This window comes from Megalops cyprinoides, chromosome 19 (genome assembly GCF_013368585.1).
Source record: "Megalops cyprinoides isolate fMegCyp1 chromosome 19, fMegCyp1.pri, whole genome shotgun sequence".
NCBI lineage: Eukaryota > Metazoa > Chordata > Actinopteri > Elopiformes > Megalopidae > Megalops > Megalops cyprinoides.
Genome location: NC_050601.1, coordinates 11,757,376 through 11,769,723, shown reverse-complemented (window position 1 = coordinate 11,769,723; position 12,348 = coordinate 11,757,376). Strand labels below are relative to the sequence as shown.

General features: G+C 39.0%; 1 protein-coding gene across 1 annotated transcript; it reads left to right on the top strand.

Moving 5' to 3' along the window:
* The first annotated feature begins 5,843 nt into the window (after positions 1-5,843).
* LOC118794232 (ferritin, middle subunit-like) lies at positions 5,844-8,300 on the top strand. Its single transcript, XM_036552442.1, has 4 exons — positions 5,844-6,084; positions 6,830-6,976; positions 7,323-7,448; positions 7,928-8,300. Exons 1-4 carry the CDS (start codon positions 5,980-5,982, stop codon positions 8,078-8,080), a joined length of 531 nt encoding a protein of 176 aa, XP_036408335.1. The 5' UTR covers positions 5,844-5,979; the 3' UTR covers positions 8,081-8,300.
* Positions 8,301-12,348: the final 4,048 nt, after the last annotated feature.

Below are 12,348 nucleotides of genomic sequence, written 5' to 3'. Positions count from 1 at the left end.
TTGCCTGAGTTTCCAGGGGGTACAAAGAATCCTACAGTATTTGTTCAGATTGTTATTACAGTGATGAAATTTGTTCCCAGGCTCCATGGAGCAGGGAAGTCGACTGTGTTTGTTTACTAATATCATATCAAGCCTCAGCCTAAAACATATGGTCTCACAAAGCCAATTCCTTCATTTCATGCAGATATTCTTGTGAGTTCTCTCCCCTGCCTTTTTCTTTACTTTAATTATCTTAAACCAAACCCCATTCACTCACTTCATGTGGAAATCGGACAGCTGGATTGTGTGAGAATTTGGTTGCAGCAAAATTCTGATACAGTGGACTTTAGCAAATGAAAACAGGGCAAGGCTGGGATTAAGGATGAAATGCCACAAAGCCTTCATATTCATATCATCAGTATGAAAGCAACCTTTAGTAATACTGGAGAAAACACTCTTGCCTTAGAATCAGAACACTGCATTTGCAATAAATGAACTCATGCTGCCCTTTAAAAGCTCTTATGTGGAAGATACACATTGTAAGTATGACAAATTTGTAAGTATGACATTAGATTTGTACAAATATATTTTTGAACACATCAATCCATGTTGCTATGTGCGTAAAGCATGAAATGACACAGCACTTTTGGAGCATATCACAATTTTGTCAGTGTTATGTTTCACACTAAAAGAATGTGTTTAGTTGCGTCACCATTGAAATATAGATCTGATCTAAAACTAGAGGCAATACTGGTGAGAAATATATTAAATATTCCAAAAATACAGTTAAGCAAAAAACTGAATTCCAAGGAATCATTGTTAAGGTTTTCATCATAATGCAGGTACAGATAACATATAGAACTGCATTCTACATGTGCAGCTCTATGTTGATCAAATAAATTAACACCTTCCTCGACTGTTCCCAAGAATGGAAGTCACGTTTTCCGAATTTTGTTCTCAAATTGAGAGGCAGTCACTTCCATCCAGGGGTGTTGATTTTTGCTTTTGGTATCTACTCTATCAGCCTATCAGCTTTCACCATTCCTGGAGTTGTGTTCTGTTTAGGCAGTGGGCTATTACAATCGGAGTGCGCTAATGTATAATTTAAAAGGCTATTAACAGGCCTATAGGCTATAATGTGTTCGAACAGGGTGTACTAGTGTAGGTTGATGGCACGCTCAGAGAATGAAGCTGGCACATTAGTTAAGTTAGGCTGCAACAGTTAGTGCATATCCTAGTGACTTTGTCACTACATTTTGAATTGGTGAGTTTGAACAGCGCTCGAATAGGCCTTACTATTAGACTCATCAAATTGTAATAATGTTGAAATGTTGACTGTATCAGGGACTGATGGGTCCATATCGTACTGTCACCATGTGCTGGCCTGTATGGCAGTGGCTACCATCCAGGGGCTCTCTGATGGAGGACTTAAGAAACCATCTCTCTTGCCACTCATCTCAGTATAGGATCCCTTCTCCCTTCTCTGGCTCCTCTTAAAAATTGGAACACTTCCTTCTGCAGTTCTTCGTCTGTGATCTTCCTCGTGGCAGTATTTCTATGGACTCCTCCTGAAAAATAATGCCTGTTAATGCATGCTGTCAGGTGGTTCTTATTTTTATTCTTACTCTGTTCATGATTTCAACAAAAAGCCATCGTTAATGGCAGATCATGTCTAAGTCAGTGAATTTAAAGCCAAAATGACCAAAATGAAACAAATATTGAAACAAATGAAGATGTAAGGTCCAAACTGACTATGAGATAAAGAATTTAAGGTAGATCAGATGAAAATACTGCCTTGAAAAGGTCTATGTCACATCAGCAAAACAGTGCAATGTATATTACATTACATTCTTGCCACAGTAAAAGATACATTTTGACTGTTATCATGGCTGCAGTGATATTAATACTGAGGACAGAACAGGCACCTTATTTCCATCATAAAAGTACAATCAGCTTGTGCTTTACTGTAACACAAAATAACCTCTTACTCTGAAGTATTTCTAAATGTTCAGGTCTCAAAAGGCCAGCTTTTCCCCCTACACCGGTTCAGTTGAGACTTTGTGTTACTACAATTGAGATGAGGGTGTGGGACCATACAGTGTACTGCATTTTGAACATTTTTATCTCCTTTACTAGCCAGGGAAGACACCTGTAAAATTTTGAGCACATCTGTGATGAATTTGTTACTAATGCCAGTTCTCTGGCACTTTTTAATTATCACATAAGGTGTAGATATTTAAAAAATAAGGCAGGGAATGGCAGGGGTATGATTTAATGTTGTGTCTTTAGGAGACTACAAAGTCACCTCTTTCCAGCATTGAGGTGCTAGAGGATATAATGAGAATTTACGAAACAAAGACTCCTTGATATTTTTCAGATAAGTAAGGCAATGAAAAATATGTTTCTGATACATAATTATATGTGCCAATTGACTAAATATATCATCCAGCCCACAAAATTAGTTTAAAAAATAATATGAATCCTTTAACATACTGAATGAAATTAATGAAAAGTATGCCAGTTTATGATTTATTGATTCATGTTTGTCATATTTTAAATACCAGATACTCTTCTAGATCCTGGTCATCTGCCAGACGCTTTTCCAGTTGTCTTTATTTTGCAGGGGGAGCACAAGGTCTTCTGGGATTATGCTCTCCTCCTCCTCTGTGTATAAGTTACCATGGTGATGCAACCCTGTTAAAAGTGAGCCACAGTCATGACAATGAAACGCCGGGGTTAAGACCAAAGTTACCTCACTACCACACTAATCCTGCTTCATGAGAGAGGCCCCAAGGAGTGAAATGGCATGAGTAACATGAGCTAGTAGGTGGAGGACTAGTGAATGGATTGTTGCAAATTGCAAATATATTCAGAAGCTCAAACATATGTGTCTTAATTTACTGGCAGGTTTTTCATGTACGATGAGGTGTGAAATAACGTCCACAGTCGTTTTTTTGCTTTTGGTGTCTACTCAGGTAAAACCCTGGCCTATCAACTTTCACCATTCATGGAGTTGTGTTCTGTTTAGGCAGTGGGCTATTACAATTCCTGGAGTGCACTAATTTATTATTTAAAAGCCTATTAATAGGCCTATAGGCTTTAATGTAGTCGAACAGGGTGTACTAGAAGGTTGATGGCACGCTCGGAGAATGAACGTCACACATCAGTTAAGGTAGGCTACAAAAGTGAGTGGATATCCTAGGAAAGCTAGTTTCCATTAATAAATATGGGACTTTGTCACTAAATTGTGTTTTGGTGAGTTTGTAAAAACACCTCACCTCTTTAACAGTGCTGGAATAAGACTACTTCTAGACACAATCAACATTTTAACATTAAAATTTAATGAATCAGGGACTGATGGATCCATATCCCACAGTCACCATTTATATGCTGTGACATTATTTCACAAAAGGCTTCCAAACATGATTTGACTTGTCAGAACATACACATGTAAATAGGTTAACAAAAGACTGATTGTTTTATTTTTGCTCAGTATACTCATCACAAGCAAGAAAGATCCAATGTACTTTAATTCATGCTGGCTGATGTAAGAGTAGCCTGTATTACGACAATGTTCCAGTTCATTGACAATTTCACCTGCACTGAATTGCGCTTTCTAATTTGTGCATTCTGCCCATGATAAACCCCAGACTTGCCCACACAATCAGACCCTCTTCCCTTTAAGAAGGCAAATGCAAGCGTGCTTCCTTAGATTCTGTTCTTGCTCTTTTTTTAAACCAATCTCAACCAGTCCACACCCATATCCAGAGAAACACTCTTCCCAGGAACACGGCACAGCACTTCCCAGTATTGCAAGAAAACACCACAGTGACTTCGGAAATTTATTGTGCTGAGTCAGAGTGAGCCAGCAGATTTCTGTTCATAAGTCAGAGCTGCATACAGAACAAACAGGTCTGATTGGTCAAGAACATGGGCGCAGAGGAAGGAGAGGGAAAATGCAAAGTCACACTATTCAAACATACTAGAGATACAGATACTACAGCACAGCATTACAGTGCATTTTCCACCTTAGTGCACACTTCACTACACTATGGCAACACACGTTGCAATGCTAAAAAGGACGTGATTATGACATAAGATGATTTTGAATGGTATACCATCAGTCCCCTTATCTCTTATATTAGTTGTGTATATACACCATGAACTCATTACTGAACAGACTTAAAAGTACCTTGGTGTGGCACACTGTATGCTCATTAATGGTACTTGGAGTCATGCCACCACACTACAATAAACTAATCTCTGCATTGCAAGTGTCCTGCTGCTGAAAGCCTAAAATGTAATAAAGCAAAGGTCTGTGTACACATAAGCTGAAGACATTGTTTCAACAATTATATCAATGGAAAGGTTAAATGAGGACAATAGAGTTTCACAGCTGACAAATGGAAGTGCAACTGCTGATGTTTTAACTACAGCTGAAATGATTGATATTTTGAATCTTGCTGCTAATCATTCAGTGTTTCAATAATTGTTGGACGATTGTGACCTTTAAACCACATATTTGCTTTCGGTTTGCCACCTGTGAGATATATTTTATCTAGTGTTACTTAGCTATTGTCATTGATAGGTAAAGAGAAACTAGCACCTAAATGTTAGTAAGCTTTTATGTATTGCTATTGAAATAATGCCATATATGTATGTACTGTTAGACATAAAAATGCAGCACTGCCACCAAGTTCTTTCTCTTTTCCAAATGCTTGCTGGTTGGATGTTTTAGCTACAACTTTAACAGGTTGTATTGGGTCTATTCTTAATTTTATGACAGTATAATGAATCATCTTGGTTGCATATTTTTTAAGAGGCAATATTCTGTCTTTCACTTTCCTGCCCATTTACAATGTTTCCAAACCAGTTTAACCCATATCCAAAATGTCTTTGTGTCAGTTTTTATATGACAATAATTATTGACACCATGAAATAAGATTTGTTGCTCACCATAAAATGACCCTAACATTAATGGAGAGTTGATCTCATCACTTTTCTTCCTTCTATGTCCCCTGTCCCATGCAATTAAACATACGATTTTCACAGTAGTTCACAAGAAATAATTGAACTGTTGATAGGACAATGCACTTCTAGTATGGGTATACGTCAAGATGATCATTTTGGTCTTGGAAAATGGACACTCCTTCAGCATTCAGTTTTGCTCTACTAAATTCTAAGACAGAAAGGGTTTCACATCAGAGTCAACCAGAGAATAGGTGGTCACTGTATGAGAAAGATTCTCAGGTGATACAGGATAGTATCTCTCCTTAGCTCTCTCCATATACAGTGTGTAACAGTTGGGATAGCAAAATGGTTTCTGGGACCAAATTTCACATCTTTCTGTCTTTGTAGTGTGCTAATTCATGCCTATGTGGTAGTTAGACTGACCTTCAGGCACTATGCCGACATAAATACGACACCAACATGTTGTCATTACCTCAGCAATTCTGAAGGTCACATGATGACAAACAATGCCAAATGCATCATCATCTAATTAGTAACATGCTTGAATGGATGAGTGAGATTTCCATTGTTCTGACCAGCTATCTAAGAAATCTACAGCCAAGGAAATTGACTTAAAGGAATCGGTAGGGAAAGAAGGCTATTGAGCTTGTTAATAATAGCTGTTTGAGAATAATCCTGAGGTGTTGTTGAGAGCATTTTGACATGGTTTTGATACAACTCCTATTCTTGCAGTATTTAAAAAAAGATTCGTACTCCACGACTCCTCTCTTGTAACTTGATACCTTGCATCCCTTGCAATATGTATTACCCCCGCCTACTTCCTGCTTTATTCTGTCCTTGATTGGCTTCCGCTTACTCTCACTCTGACAGAAAACCATAAATACCGAGAGCCGTGCACTTGCAGTTACACACCACTGACAGAAGTTCTTGCGTCAACAGTGATTGAACGGAACCTCTACAGTCGTCCCTGACAAACCCATTTATTTTTACATTTTTGCTTTTATCTGTGGATAAAAATCAATCAGCAAGATGGAGTCCTCTCAGATCCGCCAGAACTATCACCGTGACTGTGAAGTCGCAGTCAACCGGATGATCAACATGGAGCTCTTTGCCTCCTACACTAATATGTCTATGGTAAGCCATTCATGTGCTCTTCTAGCAATTGTTTGTAATTGCAGGTGTTGTAATCAGCAGGGAGAATTGGCTCAGACACCTAGGTATTGTGTGTTCTTTTTGTGCATGTTGGGTGTCTTTTCGGATCAGATGTGTAATTATGGACAGCAAGCTACTGGCAAGGAAACAAGGCTTATAACCTGTTTGTGGCAGATTCACTTCTGGGGTAAGAGGCTGCTACTGCTGAGATAACATTCAGGCAAGGTCTGTAACCTGAACAGCATGGGATAATATCCAGTTGTATGTATTGATTAAAAAGACCATGCACATCACCCTGGAGAAGGGTGTATAGTAAGCACATAATTCATCTTCAAGGTAGGTTCTGTGGATGGTCTAATACAAGCATTTTTTAATGCCACAAAATGTTAATGTCAGGCTACAGGATTCTGAAGTCATCTTTACTATCAGCAGTGGAAGCAGTTAGTGACAAGTGTGCTTTTTTAGCACAATGTCCGCATGCATAGCCCTTTTTCATTAGACAGTGTATTTTACTCTACTGTCCAATAGCATCAGTAGGTATTGAACTGACTGTAATTTAGCATCCAACCCTTCTTCCTCGGCTCATGTCTAAACCTGGTCTTTATAGCAGAGTACCGTGTAGCTAGGAATGTCAAGTTAATTCTGTAAGCAACAGGCTGAACATAACATACACCTGCATGCCTTTTTGAAGCTGTTGTCTAAACCCCCTTTTACCCTCTTTGCTTAGGCTCACTATTTTACCCGGGATGATGTGGCGCTTTCTGGCTTTGCCCACTTCTTCAAAGAGACCAGTAAGGAGGAACGGGAGCATGCCGAAAAGCTGATGGCCTTTCAGACCAAGAGGGGTGGATGCATCTATCTGCAAGACATCAAGGTTTGCGTCTTTTCTTCTCAAGGCATACTCTGATTAGAACTTCATTTGTGTCATTTGTACGTCACCTTAACACGGACGTTATGTTTGCATTGTAATTCTCACGCACTTCATCTAATCTCCAACTGAGGTAACTGAGAAGTACTCATCTGGGATGATTTAGGACTATAAATAATTGTCTTGTGATTAATCTTACTGGCCCACTGGAGACTATGTGTGCAGTTGCTCAACTGGATGAAGTGTTGATAATTTAAATACAAGAGCCATATACAACATGTTAGGGACAGTGAGTTATGAGGTCACACTGATTCACCCTTGTGAGCCTGCGTGATGTCCTCTACCTCCACAGAAGCCGGATAACGATGAGTGGGGCAGCGGGCTGGAGGCCATGAAGTATTCCCTGCAGCTGGAGAAGAACGTGAACCAGGCCCTGCTGGACCTGCACAAGATGGCGTCCGAAAAGAATGACCCCCATGTGAGTCACTGTGATCACTGTCGCTGCAGTCCTATCGTATCTCCGTATCTCTTCCCAATGTCTGCTCAGAGCTGGAAGCTTGGTTGGTGTATAGTTTGCACAAATGAATTATTTGCAACAGCTACTGAATTCTAATGGGAGAAATTACATTTGCGACTTTTTTTTTATAAGATGTGGAATGTCTTTCTTCATGTGAAGTTAATAAGGAAATATAGAGGTCGGAGTTACTGTTGATGATAATGGGAGGAATAGATCTTAATGTCACTATTACTATTTACAACCTTTTTGCTCATGCCCATATCTAGACCAGTGTAAATGGCTTACATAACATTTACACAATTACGTTTTAACTGAAACAAATGAGTTGAAGGTAGGCTAAAACAGTAGCCATCTGGGATTTGAACCTAAAAACTCACTAGTCTGAATCTGCCTGTCGTTCTGTATTAACACCTCACTCCTCTTTTTCCCCTTGCCATCAGCTCTGTGACTTCCTTGAGAAACACTATCTGCATGAGCAAGTGGAGCTCATCAAGAAGATTGGTGACAACATCACCAATCTCACCAAGATGGATGCTGGCAAGGTCAGGATGGCGGAATACATGTTTGACAAGCTCACCCTGGAGAGCAGCTAAAATGAAGATTTTTTTGTTGCCTATTGTACCCACTAATAAACCTGGTATATACACTTTAACAAATTTAAATGTCAGTAATGTTAGAATTGTTTATGTGGTGCTAGACCGTACTATTCTATTCTATCTGAAAGTCAATGAATTATAATACTGTGGGGCTCTGAGAATGTTAAACTCTGATTTTGGCAACCTAAGACAGAGTGAATAAACATTTCAAACTGCACATCTTATGTGTTGATTTGTTTTATCAATGCAAAAAAAAAGGCATTTTGGACCTGTAGGGGAGTGGCATTTAGTGGAGGCTGTATGTGAAGTATTCGACTGAGGCCCAATTGATGTGGTTCACACAGCACTGCATACAAGAATAAAATCTGAACCAACAGTAAAAATGCGTGCTTGTACAGATGGGTGATGTCCATATGACTGAGTGCAGAGATAATGAAGGAGGCTCATAAAGAGAGCCAGGCTACAGCTAAAAGATTCTGCACTTCTGATGGACATGGCTGCATCCTTCTTCTGTTCAGGTGCTAGAAGGAAGAATAAATATATTGGAGTTGTGCTGGACAGCAATCAGTTGATCCTTTCAAGAACAGAATATTTACTTTAGACTCCTAAATAATAATATAGCTTGTTTCCCTGTTATTAATGAATTATTCCCCATATACCAAAACATAACAGATTTTGGGACTGGGAGTGGTCCCAAAATACTACAGTACATCATAGGACAACAAAAACAGCTGTTGAAACACCTCCTAAAATAAAAATCCAGTTGTAAGGACAAGTTGGTAGTGAGGATAGTGGTCATATTCAGATTTTCAGTTAATGCATTATTAGTACTGTCTCATATAATTTGCTCTGTACCATACACATTGACACTATTTCAAATTGTTTTCATTTTCTGTTATTCCATAAAGCTATTTGAGTGTGAATTAGAATATAGGAGTGCAAGGGACTGGAGACTGGAGGGTCAAAGTGCGTGTCGGTGGCTGAATTTCACAGCTCCACCGCCCCTACCTGCCTACGCAACTTGTCCTTATTCCTACATTTAGTACCACTTACCACCATCATGAGGGGTATAGTACGCCTTTCAGCACTGTTACGGGTGAACAGCGACAGGGTCAGGAACATTGTTCAAATTCCAGATAGCAAGGGATTAAAAAAAAATACTGAGATTACGACACCAGAGGAAGTTATTGCATAGCATGTCACAGATTTATTTTTTGAAGGAGGTCTATAAATCCCATTGATTAAGATTATATCTACTACAAGGAGATTTCAGGAGAAATTGCATTAAAATTTCTGCATTAAAAGTTGCATTAAAAATAATTTAATATTCAATCCATTTTAAACATTTTCATTGTCCTTATCTAAATAGAAGACATATTCCCTGTAATTAATGCCAAGTAATAATGCTATGTGATCATGCAACGAAATTCGGAAAACGGCATAATGTAAATTAAAGGCGTTTCTCAAAAACGTAGTGAATGCTCTTGTCTGACCTTTGACAGTATTATTTTATTCTTGTTATGCTAATCATATTTTAAAACTCGTATTGCGGTTGTAAAGTGATTAACGCGTAAATAGCTTGGCAGATTAACTGTTTTCATAGGAAATTAGCTCCAGATGGATAACCTTTGAGCAGTGTATGTTAGGGATTAAAGGGATCACGAGAAGAATGATGAGACGGGGGTTAGACGGTGTTTTGCCAAAAAAAAAAAAAGAAACAAATAAGATTGACCATTTTCATAATGGACGTGTAATCACGCGATGAATTACTGTCTAGGCCTACTCCCTGCACGTTTTCATATAAGTAAGAGGAGGAAGACTGATAGCGTCTTACAGACCTAAGGAGACAGAAAGAGATTAATTCAAGCGCTGGCTGAGCGACACGGTGTGCTCTGCAGACAGACACGCACAGAGAAGTTGCAGTGCGATAATCAGTACAGTGGGCATATAGGGAAATAGAAGGGGATTATCTAAGGGTTTGCAGAGAGCGACCGGGAGAGAACGAGAGAGAGGTGGCGCAACATATCGCCCAAGCGGAGGTCCTCCCAAATCGTCGATAAACGACAGAAGAAAAGAAAAAAGGATAAATATTATCAGGTACGTTATTTTTTATTGTTTTTTGTAGTCACTCTGAAACTTCTGTAGGACAAAATTTCTTCAATTTGGAAAAGTGGGCTACTTTTTTGCCCTGAAAGTCCGAAAGTGCACGGTCAACGCAGGGGTACCGTTTTAGTGTCAGTTTAAACGGCAAACAGAAAAATGACCTTGTATATGGTACATATATATGTATTATTATAAGAAAGAAGGAAATACTTAAGTTTTCATGCTTTCTGCAGAAATATTTACAAAATATTTGGATGATAGTTTATACAGTGCAGAAAAAACAGGGATTTGTTTAAATATTTAAATAATTAATTATGGGTATTTATTAAGAGCACCTATTTACCTGCCTCTGCTCACTTACCTGATTGCACACTCCCCCCTCTGTCAAATATCTCCCTTCAAGTTTTGTGTAGATTTGTCCTTTGCTAAGAACAAAGTGGCGAACAGTGTGTTACAAAACAGACTGTGCAATGTCCTTGGTTCATTTGCTTTTAATTAATCTGGGAGTGCACAGTTGTTTCAATACACAAGTCTGGGTCTCATGTAGTGACGCTGCGGTGTACATGTCCCACAGTTCAGCAGGTTTCAAGCCAAAGAGGAGGTGGAGTTGAAACTTTTTCGGAACTATTTTGTGGAATACTGTGGAATTTCCTCCTTGTCATTCTTGACATTCATTGCACGGTTTTAAGACCTGCTTCAAAACAAACAATCCGTAAATTTGTTCAAATTAGTCAGTAATTGCGTGAATTAGACTAGACTGTGGCTCCCAAGAGCCAGGATTTAGTATTCCCTTTCATATAGAGGAAGATAAGCGGAGAATAGGAGGGTCATATATAGTTGAGTGATTATCAGACTGCCAATATACTGTATGGTGTGAGACAGGTGGAGAGTGTGGGGAAAGCCAGAGATGAGAGGAGAGGGATAGCAAAACAAGCTGGGTTCATTTAACCTTGACTCTCCAAATCAAAAGCCTATTAACCTCACATCAACCCCCCCAATCTCTCTTCATCTTCCAATAAACAAGCACAGTCCTGATGTGTGTTTCAGACAGCGTTAGTTTCACGTACTGCTGTGAAATTATCTCGCCGACCAGCTGTTGCTGAAATAATCTACTTGCGACTGTCGCATTTTCTCCAGGCTGGCGAACAAGGGTAGGAGTGGACAGAGAGAGGCCTGGCTGACATGATAGGGGGTGGAGGCAACTGTCCCTAATTTAGCTAAGCTTTTGGATTTCTGGATTACCTTTTGCAATTAATCTTGTTACGTGTCTGTAGGGACAGAGAGAGAAGGATAACGCAGTGGGACGGGAAGGCAGAGAGAGTGGCGGAGTGTCAGGGGAGATTAGGGTCAGCCATGCTGTGCAGATACTTCAACTGGCCCTGCTCAGCTGAAGCTGATCCATGTTGTGCCACCTTTAAAATGTTGTCTTATTACCGTTCTTGTGTAAACGTATGGCAGACCCCATAACTGCCCCAAAAGCGATAATTTAACTATTTATTGCTGCATGCCTTTGTAATTTTTGTGCGATATGACTGAAGGTAATTAAGCACCTATGGCCTACACCAAACACTGTTGTGTCAGTTTATTTTGGTTGCAACAGTCTAACTACAAAGCTATCAGTGCAACATATTCAAGGTGATGTATTGAATTTCAGCAAAAGGTTGCTGGGTTAATTAGATAAAAACTGTATATGTATGTACATGTATATGTTTCTAATGAAAATAAGGAAGCAGAGACAGGAGGAAGGGGTAGAGGAAGAGCCAGATAGGGAGGGAGGGGCACTGATCTTCATACTAGAGTTGGAATGCTAATAAAGTATTTTTGTCATTGTGCTAGCAACAACTCAACGACTTTATGATTAAAAAAATGTAAAACAGTTGCGCCAGAATTATGATGCAGTTGAATACTGTCCCTGCAGCTACACTATGACATCAATTGTGAAATGTATTAAACATATTATATGCTAAGTTATTAAATTATACATAGCACTATTAATGAGAAAACAACAATGATGTTGTGATATATAACAGATATTGAAAGGCAAGTGACAATTCTATTCTCTCCTAAGAAATCTTAATCTGTCACATTTATCTATTATTTTTATCTATTATATTTATCTATATTTTGTCCAAGTGTAACATTGTTAGGCAACATGATGTCAT

Excerpts from the sequence above, each read along its gene's own strand:
- LOC118794232 (XM_036552442.1), top strand. The coding sequence starts at position 5,980 with ATGGAGTCCTCTCAGATCCGCCAGAACTATCACCGTGACTGTGAAGTC. Across the intron at positions 6,977-7,322 it reads TCTATCTGCAAGACATCAAG|AAGCCGGATAACGATGAGTG; the intron begins GTTTGCGTCTTT and ends CTACCTCCACAG. Across the intron at positions 7,449-7,927 it reads CCGAAAAGAATGACCCCCAT|CTCTGTGACTTCCTTGAGAA; the intron begins GTGAGTCACTGT and ends CCTTGCCATCAG.